The 25,550-nt window shown below is 37.8% G+C and overlaps 1 protein-coding gene across 11 annotated transcripts in view; it reads left to right on the top strand.

The window, feature by feature from the left end:
* TJP1 (tight junction protein 1) overlaps positions 1-25,550 on the top strand; it is a 271,060-nt gene that overhangs the window by 165,220 nt on the left and 80,290 nt on the right. For all 11 annotated transcript variants that reach the window (XM_031668879.1, XM_031668878.1, XM_031668876.1 and 8 more), the window contains one exon: positions 970-1,026. In XM_031668879.1, the coding sequence (XP_031524739.1) occupies positions 970-1,026 (57 nt within the window). The remainder of the gene's footprint in view (positions 1-969; positions 1,027-25,550) is intronic.

Raw genomic sequence — 25,550 nt, 5'->3', positions numbered from 1 at the left:
GGTCGCATGCGGCCCAACACAAATTCATAAATTTTCCTAAAACATTAGGAGATGGGGTTTTTTTTGCGATTTTTTTTTTTTTTTTTTTTAAAGCTCATCAGCTTTCATTAGTGTTAGTGTATTTTATGTGTGGCCCAAGACAATTATTCTTCTTTCAGTGTGGCCTAGGGAAGCCAAAAGATTGGACACCCCTGCCTTAGATAATAATTTATTTTCCTGTCTAGTGAGAGGCTCATGACGAGAGGTAGAACTGAAGTACACTGTAATTTGGGTGGGACCTGTATTGGAGCTCACATCGCTTTTATTTTATAATGATGCTTGGGGGAGTTTGGGAGATTGTTCTTTTCTGTTTTTGTTTCTCGTGTGTGTCTGCGTGTGTGATACATACACTAGAAAAGCTGTTCTTTTTCTTTCGGTTATAAGTGAAGCTTGAGAAGGTAATTCTGTAGCAAAACTGAAACTAGGTAGAGCAGTCATGTTTGTGACCTTAAAGCAGCCATTTGCCAAACCTTGCAATGGTTTTATCTGTTTTCCTGTAACATGTATATTTATAATTACTGTGTTCAGAGGCATTTCTCTTCCTTTGTAAAACATAAGAGATGCTTTTAAATGTTTACATGCCATTAGATATTTTAAGATAATGCCGCTCCAGTTTTTACTCTTTTCTATCGAATATTAAGTACAAAGTTGCAGAGTTAGCTTGAATACTGATTTCAGCTTGCATGAAATGAATATAGAGCAGCTGTCCAAATTAAGTTAAAAACAAAGGAAGTTCCTGTGTGTCGTTTCCTGTCTCTTAAAAGCAAACAAAAAACTTTCCATAATTATTAAGGTCCTTTCAGGGTATCTCTAATATTAACAGTGTGAATTTTGGTATTTCAATATGCTGAATTGTTGGATGTTCTTGCTCACCTTATTAAGGACATTTTCTTAAAAGGTAAATGATTTATTTTCCTTTTCCTTTATCAGAGCACAGCAATGGAGGAAACAGCTATATGGGAACAACATACAGTGACGCTTCACAGGGTAAGTTTGTGTTGCAGTAAATAATCTGTGTATAACTCAGGATACTGGCAGCTTGGAAAACAATGGAGGAAAGCCAGATGTCAGGAAGCCAGAGGAAGGAGGAAACTTTTTCTATATTCTTTTGTTTAAAATTAGAGTTAAAATAATTTTTTATTAAGGTCAAAAGTGAGCATGATTACTTTTTCATATATCCTTTTGAGTATTTGCTGCTTTTATTCCTGACTTAAAAAGTAAGTGATATGCTTTTTAAATTTTTGAGTGATCAGATAAAAGACTGTATATTAGTATAAATTATTATAAACTGCTTCAACCTTTCTGAGTATATATGCATGCATTGTGGGAGTGAAGTTAGAAATTAAACCGGTTGTATGCATAATAAAATCCTAAAAGATACTTAAATTGATTTCAACCATGTTGACCCAAGCTGTTGCTTAAACAATTGCAGATGCGAGAAGAGAGATGAGTAGTAGTAAGAGATGAGTTCTTACTTGGTGGTACTAAGAACTTTGTCTGAAGTGAGACTGCTATCAATTTGAATTCTAGTTCTTCCTTTCTCTTGCTTTAGAAATGGGGAAGTGATTCAGTCACCTTCGAAAGCCTTGATTTTCCCAAGTTTAAAATGGAACAAATTGACACCAGTTCATGCTTTACCAATTTGTAAAGTTAAGTGCCTCTCAAAATTCTCTTTCCTCTCTTTGAAGAGAGCTGAATCTACTGATTACTCCCTTTCTTAGAGAATGTATGGAAAGAGAGAATATTTAAATATTGACCTTGCACTTTACGCTTACTATTTCTACCAGCTGTATCCATTAGTAGGAAGATGGAAAGGGAAAAGAGTCATGTTCCTGGACTCTGCCCCTGATTATCTCACGAATGTTTGGATCTGCACATAGTAGATAATGGGTAAATTAATTATTAAAAAATAGTGGTTTTTGGCCAGGTGAGGTAGCTCACGTCTGTAATCCCAGCACTTTGGGAGGCCGAGTCAGATAGATCACGAGGTCAGGAGATCGAGACCATCCTGGATAACACAGTGAAACCCTGTCTCTACTAAAAATACAAAAAATTAGCCAGGCATAGTGGCGGGTGCCTGTAGTCCCAGCTACTCGGGAGGCTAAGGCAGGAGAATGGCGTGAACCTGGGAGGCGGAGTTTGCAGTGAGCTGAGATCGTGCCACTGCACTCCAGCCTTGGCGACCGAGCAAGATTCCCTCTCAAAAAACTTTATAGTCAACTTTGTAATGTTTCATTATTAAATGGTGAAGAAAATCATTAAATAATACTAACCTTAACTTTCATAAACCTGCAATATGGCCTCCCTTTGTTTGAAATGTATTGATAGGCAGCATATTTAAATCAGATACATATGATTAAACATATAAAGTAACTTCTTACCTTATGACTGGTGGTGATGTCAATGATTTGCTGTTATTTTTATCACATTACATTTGTTTTTATTAAGACTTTCATTGTTTTTATTGGTATAATTTACATATAGTAAAATTGACCCTTAGTGTACAGTTCTGAGTTTTGACAAGCGTACACAGTCATGTAACCACCACAATTAAAATACAAGACAACTTCAATACAAAAACTTTCCCTTACATCTATTTTTAATCATCCCTGTCCCCTCACCTCCACTTAACCAATGATATGGTTTCTTTTTGTACTTTTTTGCCTTTTCTAGAATGTCATATAAATGGACTCATATAACATGTAGCCTTTTGAGACTGACTTCTTACACGTAGCCTAATGTATTTGGGATTTCTCCATGATGTTACTCTATCAGTAGTTTCTCTTATTGCAGAGTAGCATTTCATTGTATGAATGTATAATTGTGTGTCCATTCTCCAGCTGTGGTGTATTTGGGTTTTACAGTTTCCATTGATTATGAACAAACCTCCTTTAGTGTACAGATTTTTGTATGAACATAACTTTTTATTTCTTTTGGGTAAATACTTAGGAAAAGACTTGGCTGTGGGTCCCATGGTAATAAGTTTTAAAGAAATGGTCAAACTCTCTATACCATCTAACTGCCACTGGCAGTGTATAAGAGCCCCAGTTGTTCTGTGTCCTCATCAGCACTTGATACGGGTTGAGCATCCCAAATCTGAAATCTGAAATGCGAAATTCACAACTTTTTGGTGATGGCGTCATGTTTAAAGGAAATGCTCATTGGAACATTCTGAATTTTGGATTTTCAGATTATGAATGCCAAACTGGTAAGTGTAATGCAAGTATTCCCAAATCCAAAATATTTGAAATCTGAAACACTTCTGGTCCCAAGCATTTCAGGTAAAGGATACTCAATCCGTATTGTGAGATTTGAAAAGAAGAAAAAAAAAAAAAAAAAAAGGCTGTGCACGGTGGCTCACGCCTGTAATCCCAGCAATTTGGGAGGCAGAGGCTGGTGGGTTACCTGAGGCCAGGAGTTCGAGACCAGCCTGGCCAATATGGTGAAACCTCATCTCTACTAAAAATACAAAAATTAGCCAGACGTGATGGCCCACGCCTGTAGTCCCAGCTACTTGGGAGGCTGAGGCAGGAGAATTGCTTGAACCCAGGAGACAGAGGTTGCAGTGAGCCGAGGTTGCGCCATTGCACTCCATCCTGGGCAACAGAGCAAGACAAACTGCCATTCAATGTGTACCTAGTGGTATCACATGTGGTTTTAGTCTGCTTATCTCTAAAGACTCATGATCTCTTGATGTGCTCATTTGTTACCCATATATCTTTGGTAAAATGTATTCAAATCTTTTGCCCATTTTTAATTGGGCTTTTCTTATTGAGGTTTTATAACCTTGTGGCAAAATACAACATAGACTTCACGTATTCCAGTCTGTTGCCCATTTTTAAGCCCTATGTTGCTTGTTTTTTAGTTGTTGAGTTGCAGTAGTCTTTATATATTTTGGATATTAACCAGTTATTAAATATATGATTTGTAAATATTTTTTTCCTTTCCATGGATTGCCTTTTTACTCTGTGATTGTTCTTTTTGGTACACAGAAGTTACTGAGTTTTGAGAGGTTTTTTTTTGGTTTTTGATTTATTCATTTATTTATTTATTTACGTATTCAGGATACAGGTTCTTTATCAGGTATTATTTTGTAAATATTTTTTTCCCATTCTGTGATTTGCCTTTTCTTTCTCTTAATGACAGTATCTTTTGCAGTACATGCTGTAAGTTTTGATAAAGCTCTGGCCAGGTATAGGGGCTCACGCCTGTAATCCCAGCACTTTGGGAGGCCGAGTCAGGCGAATCACTTGAGGCCAGGAATTTGAGACCAGCCTGGCCAACATGGTGAAAGCCCATCTCTACTAAAAATATAAAAATTAGCTAGGAATGTTGGCATGTGCCTATAGTCCCAGGTACTCGGGAGGCTGAGGCAGGAGAATCGCTTGATCCCAGGAGGCAGAGGTTGCAGTGACCTGAGATCATGCCACTGCACTTCAGCCTGGGTGACAGAGTAAGACTCCGTCTCAAAAGGAAAGATAGAAAAATTTTTGATAAAGTCCAGTTTGTTAATTTTTGCTTTTATCAATCATGCTTTTGGTTTTGTATCTCAGAAATCTTTGCCAAACCCAAAATCAAAAAGTTTTTCCTCTGTTTTCCTTTAAAAGTTTTATTTCTGTTAATTCTGTTTGTGCCATGAGATACGGGCAGAGAGGTTTTTTTTGTTCATATAGATGTCCAGTATTTATTTTGAAGAAGCATTTTGTTTGAAAGGTTACACTTTGGCCGTTTAGTTGCCTCTCTCCCTTTGTCAAAAATAAATTAACCATGTATTTCTGGACTCCCTTGTCTGGTCCGTTGAACTGTGTGTCTGCCTTTTTTACCACCTACTTCTGTATCTGTTACTGTAGCTTTATATTAAATGTGGAAATCAGGTAGGGCAAATCCTTCAAATACTTTAAAAAATTATTTTGGCTATTCTAGCTCCTTTGCCTTTCTGTATAAATTTTAGAATAATTTTGTCAACTTTTATCTTCCTTCCATCAAAGAAAATAAAACCTGCTGGGATTTATTGGGATTGCATTTGAATCTACAAATCATGGGAAAGAATTAACATTTTAACAATATTGAATATTCCAAACTCTGAATATAATGTTATCTCCTCATTGTTTTATTTATTTAATGTATTGTAGTTTTTGGCAAATAGATCCTGCACACATTTTGTTAGGTTTATAGTTAAATATGTCATGTTTCTTGGTGCTATTGTAAATAGTTTTTTTTTTTTTTACTTCAATATTTGATTGTTCCCTGTTACTGTGTAGAAATGCAGTTTGTTTGTTTTTTAATAGCAGCAACCTTGCAGTCTTAAAATTACTAGTTGTAGGAACTTTCTTGTGTAGATTCCTTGGTGTTTTCCTGTGTGTCGGCAGTCATGTCATCTGTGTATAGAGGCAGTTTTTTCCCTCCTTTTGAATGCTCTTTATTTCTTTTTCTTGCCTTCTTGCACTAGCTTGAACTTTCAGGATGTTGTTAATTAGGAATGGTGAGTAGGCATACTTACCTTACTCCTAATACTGGGTAAAAGCTGTCTTTCATCAGTAAGTGTTTTTTTGGTTGATGCCTTTTGTCAGGTTAAGGAAGTTCCCTTGTATTTTTGTTTTGCCATTTGTTAGATTGAGGAAGTTCCCTGTATCTGGTGCTAGAGTTTTCTTTGTGGGAAGGGTTTTCATTACAAATTCAGTTTCTTTAACTTTGTATATAAATATTCAGGTTATGTGTTTCTTCCTTGTTACAGTTTTGTTTTGTGTTTTGGTAGGTTGTATCTTTTTTTTTTTTAAGACAGTCTTGCTGTATCACCCAAGCTGGAATGCAGTGGTACGATCTCGGCTCACTGCAGCCTCTGGGGTTGAAGCGCTTTTCCTGCCTCAGCCTCTCGAGTAGCTAGGACTATAAGCATGCGCCACCAGACCTGGCTAGTTTTTGTGTTTTTAGTAGAGCTGGTGTTTCACCAGGTTGGCTGGGCTGGTCTTGAACTCCTGTCCTCAGGCAGTCCTCCCACCTCAGCCTCCCAAAGTGCTGGGATTACAGGTGCGAGCCACAGTGCCTGACCAGTAGTATCTTTCAAAATATTTGTCTTTATCATGTAAGTTGTTAAAATTACGAGCATAACATTGTTCATACTATTCCCTTATTTTTAATTTTGGATTTTGGATGGTTCTGTAAGGCTGTTTTGTTTTGTTTCATTATTTATATTGGTAATTTGTGTCTTATTTCTTCGTCAGTCTGGCTAGAGGTTTGACAATTTTATTGATCTTTTCAAAATACCTGCTTTTGTTTTCATTGATACTCTTTATTCTGTTTTCTGTTTCATTGATTTCTGCTGTTATTTTAATATTTTCACCCTTTTGTTTACGTTGAGTTTCAATTAAGTTCTTTTGATAGTTTTTTGTTTACTAGAAGTGAGATTATTCATTAGAGACCACAGGTGCAGTTTGCTATTACCACATTATATCTTTTCCCTACTACCTTTTCAGTTTTTTCAATAAGCAAAATAACATAAGACACCTTTAAATTAGCTGAAGTATGTCTTCCCTTTGTATGCTCTTGCTTGGTTTTGTTAGGAATTCATGTGTAGGAAAATAATGAATGTATTTACCACAAACCTGTGTCTCATTAGCTCAGGGAAAGTGAGAAAGATCCTGAATATTAAGAAAACAGAATCTGATTTTTCTGACCTTGTTAAAAAGTGTCATACCAATTCATCGTGGTAGGTAATGGCTCAGGCAAGTCTGTTATGATAATGCCTGCTTCAGATGATTAGTGCAGCTTCCATTTTGTACCTGGCTTCTTTCTGTGCCTCAATTTTTTTTTTTTTTTTTTTTTTTTTTTGCCATGAGAGGGCAGCCCAGAAAATGTCATCAGAAGATACATAGAGATAAGAGAGGTATATAACTCACAATTCTTTGGTTGTTAAATATACTAACTGTTGCACTAGGAAAATAGCTGAGTTTCCTCTGAGCCTTGTCACAGAGAGACTATGACAAAATCAAAGTCCTCACCAACCATCCCTCCAGGAATGGTTTTTTGGTTGTTTTTTGTTTGTTTTTGTGGTTTTTGAATTTAAAAAAAAATAGATTTTCAGTGCAAGTAGTAATAAAAAGTCTCCACTCAAAGAAAAGCCCAGGACCTGATGGCTTCACTGCTGAATTCTACCAAACATTTAAAGAAGAATTATATCACTCCTACTCAGACTATTCCAAAAAGCTAAGAAGAGAATACTTCCAAATTCATTCTACGAGGCCAATATTTCCCTGGTACCAAAACCAGACAAAGACACAACAAAAAAAGAAAACTACAGGCCAGTATCTTTGAACAGAGATGCAAAATCCTCAAACCAAATTCAACTACGTATTTAAAAGATCATTCATTGTAATCAAGTGGGATTCATCCCAGGGATGCAAGGATGGTTCAGCATACTCTGATATGGTTTGTGTTTGTGTCCCTGCCCAAATCTTATGTTGATTTGTAATCCCCATTGTTTGAGGAGGGGCCTGGTGGAAGGTGATTGGATCATAGGAGTGGAGTTCTCATGAATGGTTTAGCACCACCTCCCCTTGCTACTGTATAGTGAGTGAGTTCTCATGAGGTCTGGTTCTTTAAACCTCCCTGCTCTCGTCTCTCTCCTACTCTGGCCGTGTGATCTGTGTGTTCCCCTCTTGCCTTCTGCCCTGATTATACATTTCCTGAGGCCTCCCCAGAAGCAAAGCAGATGCTGTCATGCTTGCTATACAGCCTGCAGAATAGTGACCCAGTGAAACCTCTTTTTTTTAAGTAAATTGCCCGGTCTCAGGTATTTCTTTATAGCAGTAAGAGAACCACCTAATACATATTCAGATCTGTAAATACGATACATCACATCAAAAGAATGAAGAACATAAAACATGTGTCCATTTCTATAGATGCCAAAAAAGTATTCAGTAAAATTCAGCATCCCTTCATGATAAAAACTCAACTGGATGTAGAAGGAACATGCCTCAACATAATAAAAGCCACAGACAGATAAACCCACAGCTAGTATCATGGGGGGGAATCTGAAACCTTTCCTGTATGTAAGATCTGGAAGAAGGCAAAGATACCCACTTTCACCACCTTTCTTCAGTGTGGTGCTGGAAGTCCTAGCCAGAGCAATTAAACAGGAGAAGAAAAGAAAAGGCATCCAAATTGGAAAGAAAAAAGTTAGATTACTCTTGTTTGCAGACAATAGTATCTCAAATTTAGAAACACCTAAGGACTCTACCAGAAAACTGTTAGAACCGAGGTTTAGTAAAATTGCAGGATGCAGAATCAGCATATAAAAATCAGCAGCATTTCTGTATGCCAAGAGCAAACAATCTGGAAAATAAACCAATAAAATAATCTTATTTACAGTAGCTACAAATAAAATAAAATACGTAGGAATAAACTTACCCAAAGAAGCAAAAAATTTCTACAGTGAAAACTATAAAACACTGATGAAAGATATTGAAGAGGACGCCAAAAAGTGGAAAGATAGTCCATGGTCATGGATTCAGTATTGTTGGAATCAGTGTTTTAAAATGTCCACACTACCCGAAGGAATTTACAGATTCATTGCAACCCTTGTCAAAATACCAAGGACATTCTTCACAGAAGAATGTTTCGGGATTGGAAAAACAGTCCTAAAATTTCTGTGGAACCACAAAGACCCAGAGTAGGCAAAGCAATCCTGGGCAAAAAGAACAAAACTGAAGAAATCACATTACATACATTATGTGACTTCAAATTATACTCCAGAGCTATAGCATGGTGCTGGCACAAAAACAGACGCAGAGCAGTGGAACAGAATAGAGAGCCCAGAAAAAAATCCACACATTTACAGCCAACTCATTTTCAACAAAGTCACCAAGAACATTGGGGAAAGGACAGTCTGCAATAAATGGTGCTGGGAAAATTGGACACCCACATGTAGAAGAATGAAACTGGACCCCTATCTCTTGCTATATACTAAAACAAATCAAAATGGATTAAACACCTGAAGTTATGAAACTACTAGAAGAAACATTGGGAAATAATGTCATTGGTCTGGGCTAAGGTTTCTTGAGTAAGACTTCCAAAGAACAGGCAAGCACAACAAAATGGACAGTGGGATCACGTCACGCTCAAAGCTGCTGCACAATAAACAGTCAACAAAATGAAGCAACAACCCACAGAATGAGAGCAAATATTTGCATACTCCCCAGCTGGCAAGAGTTAATAACCAGAATATATAAGGAGCTAAAACAATAGGAAAAAGAAATCCAATTTTAAAATGGGCAAAAGATCTGAAGCCCAAGAGCTGAATAGATGTTTCTCAAAAGAAGACATATGGATAAATGGTCAACAGGTATATGAAAAAATGGTCCACATCACTAATCAGAGAAATACTCATCAAAACTATAATGAAATATTTCATCTCAGTTAAAATGGCTTTTATCAAAAAGACAGGCAATAACAAATGCTAGTGAGCATGCAGAAAAAAGAGAACTCTTATATGTTGTTGATAAGAATGTAAACTAGTACAGTCACTATGAAGAATAGTATGGAGGCCGGGCGTGGTGGCTCACGCCTGTAATCCCAGCACTTTGGGAGGCCGAGGTGGGCGGATCACGAAGTCAGGAGATCGAGACCATCCTGGCTAACACGGTGAAACCTCATCTCTACTAAAAATACAAAATAAAAAAAATTTTTTACACAAAAAAATGGGGTGGGCATGGTGGCGGGCACCTGTAGTCCCAGCTACTGGGGAGGCTGAGGCAGGAGAATGGCGTGAACCTGGGAGGCGGAGCTTGGAGTGATCCTAGATTGCTCCACTGCACTCCAGCCTGGGCAACAGTGCCAGATTGTGTCTCAAAAAAAGAAAAACAAAAATATTATGGAGGCTCCTCAAAAACTAAAAATAGAGCAACCATATGATCCAGCAATTCCACTGCCGAGTATATATCCCAAAGAAAGGCCTGGGTGCGGTGGCTCATGCCTGTAATCCCAGCACTTTGGGAGGACAAGGTGAGCAGTTCACCTGAAGTCAAGAGTTCGAGATCAGCCTGACCAAAATGGAGAAACCCTGTCTCTACTAAAATCCAAAATATTAGCCAGATATGGTGGTGTGCACTTGTAGTCCCAGCTACTCGGGAGGCTGAGGCATGGGAATTGCTTGAACCCGGGAGGCAGAGATGGCAGTGAGCCAAAATCACACCATTGCACTCCAGCCTGGCAACAGAGTGAGACTCTGTCTCAAAAAAAGAAAGAAAAAGAAATCAGTATATCAAAGGGATAACTGCACTCACATGTTTATTCCAGCATTATTCATGATAGCCAAGTTATGGAATCAACATAAGTTTCTCATCAGTTGATGAAGGGATAAAGAAAATGTAAATATGCTCTATGGAATATTACTCAACCATAGAAAAGAATGAAATCGTATCATTTGTAACAACATGAATGGGACTGGAGGACATTACATTAAGTGAAATAAGCCAGGCACAGAAAGACAAGTGCCACATCTTCTCACTCATGTGGGAACTAAAAAAAAAAAAAAGAAAAAATGAACTCATGGAGACAGAGAGTAGAATGATGGTTACCAGAGACTGGAAAGGGTGGTGGGGAATTGGGGATAGAGAAGACTTGGTTAATGGGTGCAAAACTACGGTTAGAAGGAGTAAGATACAGGCCGGGCGCGGTGGCTCACGCCTGTAATCCCAGCACTTTGGTAGACTGAGGCGGGTGGATCACGAGGTCAGGAGGTCGAGACCATCCTGGCTAACACAGGTAAAACCCCGTCTCTATTAAAAATATAAAAAATTAGCCAGGCGTGGTGTCGGGCGCCTGTAGTCCCAGCTACTCGGGAGGCTGAGGCAGGAGAATGGCGTGAACCCAGGAGGTGGAGCTTGCAGTGAGCCGAGACCACACCACTGCACTCCAGCCTGGGTGACAGAGCAAGACTCTGTCTCAAAAAAAAAAAAAAAAAGGAGTAAGATACAGTGTTTAGTAGCACAATAGGGCAACTATCGTTAATTTTTTGTATATTTCACAGTAACTAAAAGAGTGGAATTGGAATGTTCGTGACAACAAAGAAATGATAAATGCTTGAGGTTCTGGATATCCCAGTTACCCTGATTTGATCGTTACACATTATACTTGTATCAGAATGTGTGACGTGGATTCCATAACAACTATTATTTACTATAATAATTAAAAATAAAAATATGTTTTAAATCTTTGGACAATGAAAGAGTCTTGCCAGTGCGAGCTGAGAGAGTTATGTCAAAGCATGATAACTTAATTGACTTCATTCTCTGAGGCTACAGAACAATACTTTCAACTGTCTCCGTCTTTTGGTGTTCTAAGATGGTGCCAAATAAAATTTAGACTGTCTAGAGCAGGGTCAGCAAAGTATTTATTTAAAGAGCCAAATAGTAAATAAGTATTTTAGGCTTTGCAGACCATAAGTCTCTGTCAAAACTGCTCAGCCCTGCAGCCGTATTGTAGAAGCAACCATAGACAACAGGCAAACGAATGAATGTGACTGTGTTCCAACTGTGGGCCATAGTGTACTGACCACTGATTAGAGCAGTGGCCCTCCGGTTTTATTATAAAGAGGGATCAACTGCGCAGTCCCTACCCATCAAAGATTCTTACTCAGTCTGTCTGGGCTGGGACCCCTAACACGTATTTTAAATGGACTTCAGTTTGAAATGAAGGACTATGGCCTGTGGCATCCCACTTTTAAGCAACACTCACAGAGGAATGAGAAAGCTCGTTCTCTCTGAGGTGAGCAAGTGGGCTTTTGGCAGTGGTAGTAACTGAAGGGGATAATTTGAAACTATATTCTCTTGGCAGTAACCTGGAGTATAGATACTCTGTATTGCCAAGTAAGGACAAATTCATATTCTTTGACATCTGACAGTCAATTTTATGAAAGTTGGAGGTCATTTTATAAAAAAGCCATTTAATTGATGAGAACCTATCATTTTCTGCTATTTACTGTCTAGAATAATACATGCTTCATTCTTTCATTTGTATTTCCAGAAGGTACTTTCTTCATCTTACATTTTAGAAACCATTGAAACCCTATTCATTCTTAAAGACTAAGTAACTTTTTGGTGTTCCACTACGTGCCAAGCACTGTTGCACTCTTGTAGGCCCTGGAATTATATCAGAAAAAACAGGCAGAATTTGCCTCCTCATGGATTCTGATCTCTCTGCTGGTCCTCAGTGACAGTTGAATATGTACATCGGATAGTTGTTTACCCCATCTTCTACTACATGATAACTTTCACAAGGGTTGGAAATCGTAAGTCAGTTTTCTATCCCCTTAGTGCTTGGTACCTAGTTCTGCCCTAAAAAACTGAATTCTCTAGGACACCAGTCATGTTGAATAAAAGTCACTCTTGGGAGGTCTACAACAGCACTGCCCAGTAGCAGTATAATATAAACCACATATGTAAATTTAAGTTTTTTAGTCTTCCTATTAAAAACTGTAAAAAAAAAAAAAAAAAAAAAAACAGGTGAAACTAACTTTATAATAGGTCTTATTTAGTATGTACAAAATATATTTCAACATGTGATAAGTTTAAAAATTGATCAATTGAGTCCTACAAAATTGTTCACTTTTCAATGTCAGCACCTTTCAGGTAATGCTAGCCATATTTGAAGTGCTTAATAGTCACATGTCTAATGCTTATCATATTAGTGTAGGTGTGTAGCTGCAGATGGTAACTGCATGTGTTCATCTCTCCTGCAGCTGTAACACACCCACACCTTTTCAGCTTTCAGATACTCTCCCTTAGAAAATGCATACATTTTTCTAATTCTTTGGGAAATAAAGTGAATTCCTCAGGAATGAGTTGCTCGTCGTTACTCTGCTTTTTCATTTTCTAAAATAGAATTATGTAAAGGATTAAATGAGTATTTGTTTACTAAAGCATTAAAAGATGAGTATAGAAAGCAAGGAAACTAGGCAAGAGATAATTTTAAGGGTAAGCTAGTGAGTGTTTCAACTAGGGAGGTGATTGCCTAAGAGGTAAACTTGGGACAAGGGGTGCCAAGGCAATGCACTGGAGGGAAGAACAGTCATTAACAGACCCAGGACAGCTGGTTAACCACATGCAAAATAATGAATTTGGACCCCTACCTCACAAGATTTACAAAAATTAAGTTTAAATGAACCATAGGTGTAAGTATAAGAGCTTAAACTCTAAACCTCTTTGAAGAAAACAGGAATAATTATTCATGACCTGGGTTAGGCAGTGGTTTATCGGATATGATGTCAAAAGTGCAGGCAACAAAAAGGAAAACAGCAGATATATTGGACCCCATCAAAATCAGAAACTTTTGTGCTTCAAAGGACACCATCAAGGAAGTGAGAAGATATTCCACAGAACGGGAAAAGATACTTGCAAATCATATATCTGATAAGGGATTTGTTTCTAGAATATATAAATAATTTTTATAACTGAACAATAAAAAGACAAATCAGTTGAAAAATAGCAAATGATTTGAATAGATATTTCTCAAAGAAAATGTATGAATGTGCAATAAACACATGAAAAGATGTTCAATATCATTAGCTTTCAAGGAAATGTATATCAAAAAGTATAGTGACATACTCCTTCACACTCACTAGGATGACTATACTCAGAAAGACGATAAATATTGGCAAGGATGTGGATAAATTAAAACCTTTGTACATTGCTGATAGGACTGTAAAATGGCACAGCTGCTGTAGAAAACAGTTTTGAGAGTTCCTCATAGAATTATTATGGGACATAGCAATTCCACTCATAGGTGTACACCCAAGAGAAATGAAAGCAAATGTCTACATAATAAGTTATACATGAGTGTTCATGGCACCATTATTCATAATAGATCTGACTATTAGCTGATAAATAATGAATAAACATTTTGGTATATACATAGAATGGAATATTATTTAGCAATACAAAGAAATGAAGTACTGATTCATGCCACAACATTGATGAACCTTGAAAACATTATGCTAAGTGAAAGGTGCCAGTCATAAAAGAACATATATTATGTGATTCCATTTATAAGAAGTATTCAGAATAGGTGAATAGAGAGTTGTTAGTGGTTGCTGAGTCTAGGGGTTTGAGAGATGATGGCCAAAGGGTGCGGAGTTTCGTTTTAGGGTGATGAAAATGTTATAAAATTTTGATGGGGTCCAATGTATGTGTTTTCTCCTTTGTTGCTTATACTTTTGACATCATATTCAATAAGCCATTGCCTAACCCAGGTCATGAAGATTTATTCCTGTGTTTTCTTCAAGGAGGTTTAGAGTTTAAGCTCTTAGACTTAAACCTGTGGTTCTTAAAACTTAATTTTTGTAGATGTTGTGAGGTAGGGGTCCAAGTTCATTATTTTGCATGTGGTTAACAAGCACCATCTGTAACCAGTGATAGTTACAACTATGTACATACTAAAAACCATTGAATCATACACTTTAAAGAGTGAATTTATGATATATGAATTATATATCAATAAAGTGATAAAAGAAATTTTACTTATCTGTCAAGCAGCTCCAAACCGCTATCTGATAGATGTAAGTATTTAAGCTGAAGCAAACATGTAATCTACGATACACTCCCTTTATCTGTAGAAGGCTATTATTTGCACTTACAGAGTGCATTATGAGTTTTTCAGACCCTTCATTATATTTGTCTGTGAAGTAGGTGTTAACCATGTGAAATAAGGTGAGTCTCAGAAACGTCTAGTAAAATGCCCCTTAAGAGCTAGAACTTGAACCCAGGTTTGGACTCAGCATACTGTGCTCTTTATATGTCATATGTATATGTCAGGTTTAATTTACAGTTTTTAAATGTGGCTGGCACAGTGGCTCACACCTGTAATTCCAATACTTTGGGAGGCCAAGGTAGAGCATCACTCTAGGCCAGGAGTTCTAGGCCAGGAGTTCAAGACCAGTGGAGGCAACATAGTGAGACCCTGTCTCTACACCCCCCCCAAAAATTTAGCCAGGCATGGTCGTGTACACCTGTAGTCCCAGTTATTTCAGGAGGCTGAGGCCAGAGGATCACTTCAACCCAGGAGTTTGAAGTTACAGTGAGCTGTGATTGCACCACTGCACTCCAGCCTGGGCAGCAGAGTGAGACCCTGTCTCTAAAAAGCAAAAAGTTTTTGGAACGTAATTTCTGAAATTAAGAACTCATATAATTCACATAAACTACACAAAGGTCTCTCTATACATGCAATAAAGTGAATAAAATAAAGGGTAGGTAATTTGGCAAGGGAGGAGCCAATGTTTGTTTAGAACATTGGTGGTGAGGCTAATTTTATAGGGAAAATGACAGTCTTAAAGAAGGGGAATTGGAGGTATTCTGTAGGAAGCTGGAAATAGGAAAATGGAACAGGAATGAGAAATGAAAACTATGATTTGGGAATCAGAACTTAAAGAATGACAGTAAGAATAAACAGAAGGACACACACAATTTGACTGGCCAAGGGACACAAGTGTTAAAAAATTGAATCAATCTGACAGTCACAGAAGATTGAACAATGTTTTGAGAACTACTGAATTGGTAGAAAATTTGCAGTGCTTGGGTCTTGTGACTTCTCATCTGTTTGGGCTGACCACTAATTTTGAACAGGCCTTTAAAATCTTTTGAGACCCGCATGAAATCAAAGTATATTAAAGTTGATAACATTAAAATCTCTCTTATGCAGATGAGGGAACTTAAATCTATGGAGGTCTTACATAAGGTCATGATTGGCACACAGGACCCAGGCCTGCTGACTTCACCTGTAAGAAGGGAGCTGGAACAGGCAATTGCTGAGGCTCCATCTGGTTTTCAAATTCTGTGATGTCAGTGGCCACTGTGAAAACAAATGGCTAGAACAGGTCCCATTGAATGTTAATTGAAATTCCATTGAAAAGTTAATTGGAAGAGTAAGAGGAGAAAAGTAAGACTGGAATTAGTGAGGAAAGTTATAAGTTAGCTGATTGTACAAGTTTGATGTGGACAAATGGGAGAATAAAACAAAAGGCAACAAGTGGAATCCTTAAGTAGGTAATTGGGCATATTCACAATAGGAACAGAGAGGAATCTTCGGAGAAGAAATTAAGCAGTTATTTGTGAAACAGGAGCAACTTTCAGGAATTTTTTTTAAGGAACCAAGAAATACTTCAACGAATGAACGGGTGAGCAGACCTTTTCTGTGAAAGGCCAGATTATAAATAGTTTGATTTTGTGCACCACAAGGTCCCTGCAACTATTCAGGGCAAAAGCAGTCATAATTATATGTAAAGGAATGGACATGTCCAGTAAAACAGGACACATAACTGAAAAAATTCCAGGACCCGTTTCCAAGTTCTAACATAAATTCAGTTGTTGTCTAGCCAGACATAGACATATCAACGCAGAAGTTGTTGCTGCTCATGGTTGCTTAAGGTTTCGAAAGTTTGAAATATGGCAAGTCTTTGCCGCTCTTTCTTCCATCCCCAGAAACTAAAAGTTATCCTGTACATTTTCTCATGTAAACATACTTCTAAAAATCAACTATCTTGGCAGAACTGCACAATTTTTACGTTAAAGATAGATGAGAAAAAAAGTCACATTTTCCATTTCTGTTGAAAACCCCTTGGGAATGTACCATGATAGTCTGTTAGTAAGTCTAAGACAGAGAGCATATTATTGCCTCGGAGTAATCTACCTCCACTTTGATTACTGGAAACAGTAAAAAAAAAATTTTTGTACATGCTATCATTTATTTCTCAGTTTTAAAATGGTTTTTACCATATCTAGATCATTTATATCATTTAACCCTTTAATCCTTGTTTAATCTAGGTATTATAAATAAGTACAGTATACATGTAATGCTTATCACCAGTCCTATCCATATATCTCTTGTCATTTTGATTGTCAGAATGTTATTCTCTATTAGATTCCTTAGGATGAGATAATAAAGACAGTATTTCCTTTGTTCTTGCATGTTGACTGGTTTATTTGTGTTTTTTGTACTTGAAGGTCAGTTTTGTTGAATAGAAAATCCTTGACTCGGCTGGGTGTGGTGGCTCACGCCTGTAATCCCAACACTTTGGGAGGCCGGGGTGGACGCATCACCAGAGGTCAGGAGTTCGAGACAAGCCTGGCCAACATGGTGAAACCCCATCTCTACTTAAAAAAAAAAAAAAAAATTTAGCCAGGCTTGGCAGTGGGCATCTGTAATCCCAGCTACTTGGGAGGCTGAGGCAGGAGAATCCCTTGAACCTAGGAGACAGAGGTTGCAGTGAGCCGAGATTGCGCCATTGCACTCCAGCCTGGGGGAGAAGAGCAAAACTCTGTCTCAAAAAAAAAAAAAATCATTGAGTCACTATTTTTTTCTTAAAACTCAGTCATCTAAATATATTTTTGGTGTTTAGTCCTCCTGAGTTGATACTCTCAGATAACTCACATATCCACAGTGATGTAAACTCTTTCAGTACCTAGTTTCAATTTTTTCAAAAATAGTATCAGGAAAGTTTTTTGTTTGCTTGTTTTTGTTTTTTGTTTTTTCCCTTATTTTGATTTGCTTCTTTAGGGCTCCTGCTGTTCATATATATCATGCTGCTTTTGCTTGTCTTCGGTGTTTGTAATGTTCCTCAAATCCTTTTTATAAAATCTCTCGCGTTCTTTTTTAAAAAATGTTATTTGTTTATTTAAAAACTTTTAGGTTCGGGGTACAGATTTGTTATGTAGGTAGACTTGTGTCACGGGGTTTGATGTACAGATTATTTTGTCACCTAGTACTAAGCCTAGTGCCAAATAATTACTTTTTCTGCTCCTCTCCCACCCTCCACCCTCTGGTAGTCCCCAGTGTGTTCCCTCTGTGTCCATGTGTTCTCATCATTTAGCTCCCGCTTATAAGTGACAACATGCAGTGTTTGGTTTTCTGTTCCTGCGTTAGTTTGCTAAGGATGATGGCCTCCCATTACACCCGTGTTCTCGCAAAGGACATGATCTTGTTCTTTTTTATGGTTGCGTAGTTATACTACATTTTCTTCATCCAGTCTTCCATTGATGGGCATTTAGGTTGATTCCACATCTTAGCTATTGTGAATAGAGCTGCAGTGAACATATACGTGCATGTATCTTTATGATAGAATAATCTATATCACTTTGGGTATATACCCAGTAATGGGATTGCTGGCTCGAACAGTAGTTCTCCTTTCAGCTCTGAGGAATTGCCATACTGCCTTCCCCAACGTGTATAAGCAGTGCCTTTTCCCTGTAGCCTTGCCAGCATCTGTTATTTTTTTGACTTTTTAATATTAGCCATTCTGACAGGTGTGAGATGGTATCTCTGTGTTTTTGTTTGTTTCTTTGAGACGGACTTTTGCTCTTTTTGCCCAGGCTGGAGTGCGGTGGCACAATCTTAGCTCACTGCAACCTCTGCCTCCTGGGTTCAAACGATTCTCCTGCCTCAGCCTCCCAAATAGCTGGGATTACAGGCATGCACCACCATGCCTGGCTAATTTTTGTATTTTTAGTAGAGATGGGGTTTCACCATATTAGTCAGACTGGCCTTGAACTCCTGACCTCAGGTGATCCACCAGCCTCAGCCTTCCAAAGTGCTGGGATTACAGGCGTGAGCCACCGTGCCCGGCCGCTCATTGTGGTTTCGGTTTGCATTTCTATGATTACTGATGTTGAACATTTTTTCATATGATTATTGGCAGCTTTTTTTTTTTTTTTTTTTTTTGAAAAGTGTTCATGTCCTTTGCCCACTTTCTAATGCGGTTTTTTTTTTTCTTGTAAAATTGTGTATAGATGCTGGATATTAGACCTTTGTCAGATGCATAGTTTGCAGGTGTTTTGTCATATTCTGTAGGTTGTCTGTTTACTCCTTTGATGGTTTCTTTTGCTGTGCAGAAGCTCTTTAGTTTAATTAGATTCCATTTGTCAATTTTTGCTTTTGTTGCAGTTGCTTTTGGCATCTTTGTCATGCCATCTTTGCCAGTTCCTAAGTCCAGAATGGTATTGCCTGAGGTGTCTTCCAGGGTTTTTATAGTTTTGGGTTTTACGTTGATGTCTTTCATCCATCTTGAGTTGATTTCTATGTATGTTGTAAGGAAGGGTTCCAGTTTCAATCTTCTGCATATGGCTAGCCAGTTACCCCAGCACCATTTATTGCATATGGCTAGCCAGTTACCCCAGCACCATTTATTGAACAGGGAATCCTTTCCCCATTGCTTGCTTTTGTCAGCTTTGTCGAAGATCAGATGCTCGTATGTGTGGCCTTATTTCTGGGCTCCCTGTTATGTTCCGTTGGTCTGAGTGTCTGTCTTTGTTACAGTACCATGCTGTTTGGTTACTGTAGCCCTGTAGTTTAGTTTGAAGCTGGGTAACATAATGCCTCTAGCTTTATTCTTTTTGCTTAGGATTGTCTTGGCTGTTTGAGCTCTTTTTTGGTTCCATATGAATTGCATTCCTGATTTGGCTCTTGGCTGTTGTTTGTATATAAGAATGCTAGTGTTTTTTGTATATTGACTTTGTATGCTGAAACTTTGCTGAAGTTATTTATCAGCTTAAGGAGCTTTTGCACTGAGACCATGGGGTTTTCTAGATATAGAACCATGTCATCTGCAAACGGGGATAGTTTAACTTCCTCTGTTCCTATTTTGATGCCCTTTATTTCTTTCTCTTGCCTGATTGCTCTGGCCAGGACTTCCAATACTGTGTTGAATAGGAGTGATGAGAGAGGGCATCCTTGTCTTATGCTGGTTTTCAAGGAGAATGCTTCCAGCTTTTGCCCGTTCATTATGATGTTGGCTGTAGGTTTGTCGTACACAGCTCTTACTATTTTGAGGTGTGTTCCTTCAATTTCAATGCCTAGTTTATTGAGAGTTCTTAACGTGAAAGGATGTTGAAGTTTATTGAAAGCCATTTCTGCATCTGTTAAGATAATCATGTGTTTTTTGTCTTTAGTTCTGTTTATGTAATGAATCACATTTAATGATTTGCATATGTTGAACCAACCTTGCATCCCAGGGATAAGGCCTACTTGATGGTGGATTAGCTTTTTGATATGCTGCTGGATTCAGCTTGCTAGTATTTTGTTGAGGATTTTTGCATCAATGTGTATCAAAGATATTTGCCTGAAGTTTTATTTTTTGTGTCTTTGCCAGGTTTTGGTATCAGGATGATGCTAGCCTCATAGAATGAGTTGGGGTGTTGTTCGTCCTCTTCAGTTTTTTGGAATAGTTTCAGTAGAAATTCTTCCAGCTCTTGTTTGTACATGTAGAGTAGCTATTAATTCATTTGGTCCTGGGCTTTTTTTAGTTGGTAGGCTATTTACTACTGATTCAATTTTGGCACTTGTTACTGGTATGTTCAGGGATTCCATTTCTTCCTGGTTCAGTCTTGGGAGGGTGGGTTTGTCCAGGAATTTATCAGTTTCTTCTGGATTTTCTAGTTGGTGTGCATGGAGGTGTTCATAGTATTCTCTGATGGTTACTTGTATTCCTGTGGTATTATATCCCCTTTGTCCCAATTGTGTTTATTTGGATCTTCTGTCTTCTTTGTCTAGCTAATAATTTATCTTACTGATTTTTTTCAAAAATACAATTCTTGGATTTGTTGGTCTTTTGAATGGTGTTTTGTGCCTGGCTCCTTCAGTTCAGCTCTTTTTTGTTATTTCTTGTCTTCTGCTAGCTCTGGAGTTGGTTTGCTCTTGTTCCTGTAGTTCTTTTTGTTGTGATGTTAGATTGTTAATGTATGTAATGTTGTTAATGTCGTATGTATTACTGATTTAATCTTAGAACGTTAGGTTGATTTCTTTTTACTTTTTCTCAAGATGTTTTTTGGTTTGATATTCCTATCTAAAATGACTTTTTAAAATTTCGGATTTGGTCTCAAACTCTTCCACTTCATTTCTACAATTTTTCTAATTCTTTCATGTCTTGTATCTTGTGCTAATAATAGTTTTAATCCTCCCTGTTTTTTAAGCCTTCTTTCAGGCATACTTTTATTGTCTGCAGAGATGTCATTCTGCTACTCAGTATGCATTATATAGTAACTACATAGAGCGGGGGTCGCCATCCCCCAGGCCACAGACATGTACCGATCTTTGGCCTGTTAGGAACTGAGCCACACAGCAGGAGGTGAGCGGCGGGCAAGTGAGCAAAGCTTCACCTGTATTTGCAGCCACCCCCCATTGCTCACATTGCTGCCTGAGCTCTGCCTCCTGTCAGATCAGTGGTGGCATTACATTCTCATAGGAGTGTGAACCCTGTTGTGAACCATTCATGCAAGGAATCTAGGTTGTACACTCCTTACGAGAATCTAATGCTGGATGATATGTCACTGTCTCCCATCACCCCCAGATGGTACCATCTAGATACAGGAAAACTAGCTCTGGGCTCCCACTGATTCTACAATATAGTGAGTTTTGTGATCATTTCATCATATATTACAATGTAATCATAATGGAAATAAAGTACACAATAAATGTAATGTGCTTGGATCGTCCCAAAACCATCCCCTCCACCTGCTGGTCTGTGGAAAAATTGTGTTCAAAGAAACCAATCCCTGGTGCCAAAGAGGTTAAGGACTGCTGGTATAGAGGGTTTGATTCTAATCATTTTCTTTTTCTCATTTTTGCCTGTAATTTGTGGTGGATGGGGGGGGGGGTGTTTGTTTTTTGTTTTGTTTTGTTTTTTGTTTTTTTGTGGAAGGCGGAGGTGGGTGGGAAGGATTTTGTTTGTTTGTTTGTTTTAGAATATGGCTTGGTTCACATGCTAAGGGAGTCTCCAAAGCCAGTTGTCTATCCCCTCCTCGTTGCGTTTTGCACTTCAAGGGTGTACATTGATCCCCTAGTTTTGTTGTAAATGTTGCACTTGGATTCTTGGTTTGTTATGGAGTCAACCTGCCTGTTTTTATTCAGTAAGATTCATTTATGCCTACTCTCATTGCTGCTAATTTTTCCAGAATTCTGTTTCTAGTGCTGTAATTAGTGCTAGTTTTTTGTTGTTGTTGTTGTTTTGTTTTTTAAGAGTGTATAAAGGGAAATAAAATTAAAGTTAAATTGAATAATCAGTCAAATACTTGTTGAGGCTCACTGATTTGGTGAACCACTCTGTGTCAGGCTTCTGCAGGGTTGCATTGAACTGAAAGATGTATATGGATATATTGAACTAGCAAGCCAGTCACTGCAATGACTTGTTTTGGCAAAGAGAAAAGATTTTACTCGCAAGACTGCCAAATGAGGAGATGGGAGAACAAGTCTCAAACCCTCCTCCAAAGATGGGATTTTAAGGATGTTTTTGGAATAGAGTACCAGGGTTCTCCAACGTGTGGGTAAGAGAGATTGGGAGTAAGGAAAAGTGAGTGAGTTAGGATCTGCATACATGCAGTCAAGTTATACAGCTCTTCATAGAATGCATGTTTGAAAAATGGCAGTACCACCATGATCAGAGGAAGGAGGTTTTGGCCCTGGGACATCAGTCACCTCTCTGGGCATTCATGCAGGCCTAGTTGAAGGGTCGGTGGTCTTAATCAGCTTGAAGTGGACAAGAGCTGCCCACTGGTTCCTGGAAATAACTTTAAGCAACAGTTACTGTAGTGACCCACATTCGGAAGTTATCTATAAGGAAGTTCGTGGGAGTTTTTGCTATGTGACGTGCTAGTGGGGGTTTTAAAATAGATCTACTAGAAGTAAGCGATAAAAAAGCAAGGCAGGTTAAGTTTGGCAAGCTTAATCAGGTTAGCCTTCGATTTTAAATATGTGAGTTCCTCCCAAATAGGGCCTTGATGACCCAGGCTACTTGTAGTGCTGTGTGTTAAGTAGCACAAGTGTGTACGTGTGCCCCAGCAGGTTACAGGATGGACCACTTCTGTGAAAGCCAACGGTGTTTTTATGAATGAGATGACATGGAACCTGGGTTTTGAAAGATGAGCTGAAACTTGCAAGATTGATAAGGTAATAAGGAAATCCTAGGCAGAAAGGAGATGTTAAACCATAGTTTGATACTGCATGATCTGCTTAAGCAGGAATCAGTATTTAAGTAGGTTTAGAGCAAAGACTGGGGTGCTGGGAAGCAACTTTGAAGTTGTATTCAAAGGCATTGCATACTAAGGAATTTGAACTTATGGGCAAGGATCTATTGGATTAGGTCTTTGTGTTAGAGGGACAGCACTGCCAACACTTGTAATGCAGTGGTGAGAAATCTGTTGAAAGGGCCAAATAAGACAATTATGAAGGTAGAAGGAAGGGAACGTGGGGAAGAGTTGAACCCTTTGAAATTTTTGATGAACTGATCTTATATTCAGAAAACATTGAAAGCTGCAGCTCTCCTTCCAGGCTGCTCATTAGAATCACCTGGGGGCTATTTTTTTTTTTTTTTTAAGTCCACCAATTCCTCTTCTCCATTTTTACTTGATTGGTATAGATTGAGGATCGTGCATCAGCAAGCAGTTTTGAAATTGTTTCCAAGTGATTCTTGCCTGCAGCCTGGGTAAGAAGTGGCAGGCTTCCTGGATAGTCATTAAGTGAACTGTGGTAAGCACTGACGGAGCAGGATTACCTGCCCTGCTAGGTACCCGAAATACATTTACTTGCTCACAGGTGATTTTTTAAAATGTATGCTCGCATCCCTGCCTTGCTTATTGAAAGTTCCTAATGTTTTTGGTATTTCTTTAATCTTTTTATGTTTTTAACTTTTAAATAAAAGAAGAAAATAAAAGAACTACCAAACAAGATGTAAGTTCATACTGTAAAATTACATAGAGTAATTTTTCAAATTACTAAATTACAAAGATTAGTCCCCACCTCTTTGAAGGAGAAAAAAAGGGAAAGGATAATCCTTTAGTAAGGCTGGGGTGTTTAGGTTTTTTCCAGCATTTTGCAGTTACAAACAGTCTGCAATGAATAACCTTGTGCGTTTGTTATCTTTGTACTGTGAGAGAGGTATGTGTATCTTTAGGGTACTTTTTAGAAGCTAGTTTGCTCTGTCAGAAGATAGTACATTTGTAGTTTTGTTAGGTTATTGCCAAATTCCTCTCCTGAAAGTTGTAGCAATTTGTGTGCCCATCAGTAGTAGACAGCCTGTTTCCCTATAGCCTCCCTTTTCTGAAATATGTCATGCTTTACTGTTTCTGTTCTTGGCGTTCTTTGGTTTTAATTTGCATTTATCTGTGCGTTTTAACATCTCATATGTCTTTTGTAAATTGTTTGTTTCATTGTTTTATTTTGTTTTGTTTTTTCTCCCTTCATGTTTAAGTAGTTCTTGATATCAACATTTTCAAAGTATGGTATGTGGACTCCTGAAGGTCCCTGAAAACATTTTAGGTTCAAGGGCAAAACTCTTTTTATACATTATGGAGGTATTTCTTATCTTCTTTGCTGTGTTATTATTTGAGCGAAGGTTTAGAAACAATGGTGGTTAAAACTGTGTCAAGGCAGTGGCACCAAACCTTATAATAGTCATTGTCACACACTCATAGATTAAAAGAACAGTTTCAGTTTTATTTAAGAATGACTGGAAACAGAACTACGTCTTATTACTTTCCAACCCTTGAGTACACACGTTTTCAGTAGTCTAGGTATGCAAATGGGAAGTGTGCCTAAAGTAGTTCTGCCTTGTACTAAAGTACGTGTGTGATTATTTGAATTGCAGCTGTGTATTGAGTGGGGGATGGAAGGCCAACATCACTTTTACTTGAAGGAACAATTGTTTACTTGAAGGAATGTATGGTTATCCAAACTTGAATATTTGACAAACATATTTCTCCAAAATGAATGAATACCTTGCTTCAAGGAGAACAATTCTTGATAGTATTTGTTGCTAACAATGAAAACTGATTTTTAAAACAAAAATTAAAATTTGAAAAATTTTTATCTGCCACCATAAGCTCAATAGCTTTTCAGTACTTAAAGACTCTTTTGATAATCTTGATAGTGATATTAACACGTGATTTAAAAATACACCGTGTGGTGAAATGTGGCATCGTTTGGACGATTTGCCTAACTCAGGGAACCAGTATTTTCCAAAAGACTAAGGCATGCTGTAATAAAATTTTGCATGGATGAAATATTCAGAGTGTAAAATAGGCCAATAGATATTCATGCAATAATAGAGACAGTTGATTGATATGGTTTCAAACTGTACATTGTTACTCTCCTTTAGGAAATGTATTAAGTTTTTGGCATAAAATCAAGCATGAATTTTCATAATTACCTTAAAAGGCTACTAAAATAACTCTTCTTTTTCAATGACTGTACATGTGTATGAAAAGCTGGATTTTCTGTGTGTACTTTAACAAAAAGCGACATACTACGGGGTTTGTTACAGTGCATTTTCACAAACTTTGTTTTCTCTTCAGCGGTGAAACTCGAATTTTGTCAAAGCCTTTTTCAGGATCTTGGAGATAATCATATAATTGTTTTCTTTAGATTTATTAATAGGATGTATTATGCCAGTGGATTTCCTAATACACTAATCTTGCATTCCTGGAATTAATCCCTTTATCATGGAGTATTTATGTAGTGTTGGCCGTTGTTTGCTTATT

The sequence above is a fragment of the Papio anubis genome, chromosome 7, assembly GCF_008728515.1.
Source record: "Papio anubis isolate 15944 chromosome 7, Panubis1.0, whole genome shotgun sequence".
In the NCBI taxonomy this organism is placed as follows: domain Eukaryota; kingdom Metazoa; phylum Chordata; class Mammalia; order Primates; family Cercopithecidae; genus Papio; species Papio anubis.
This window is presented reverse-complemented; position numbering and strand designations above follow the sequence as displayed.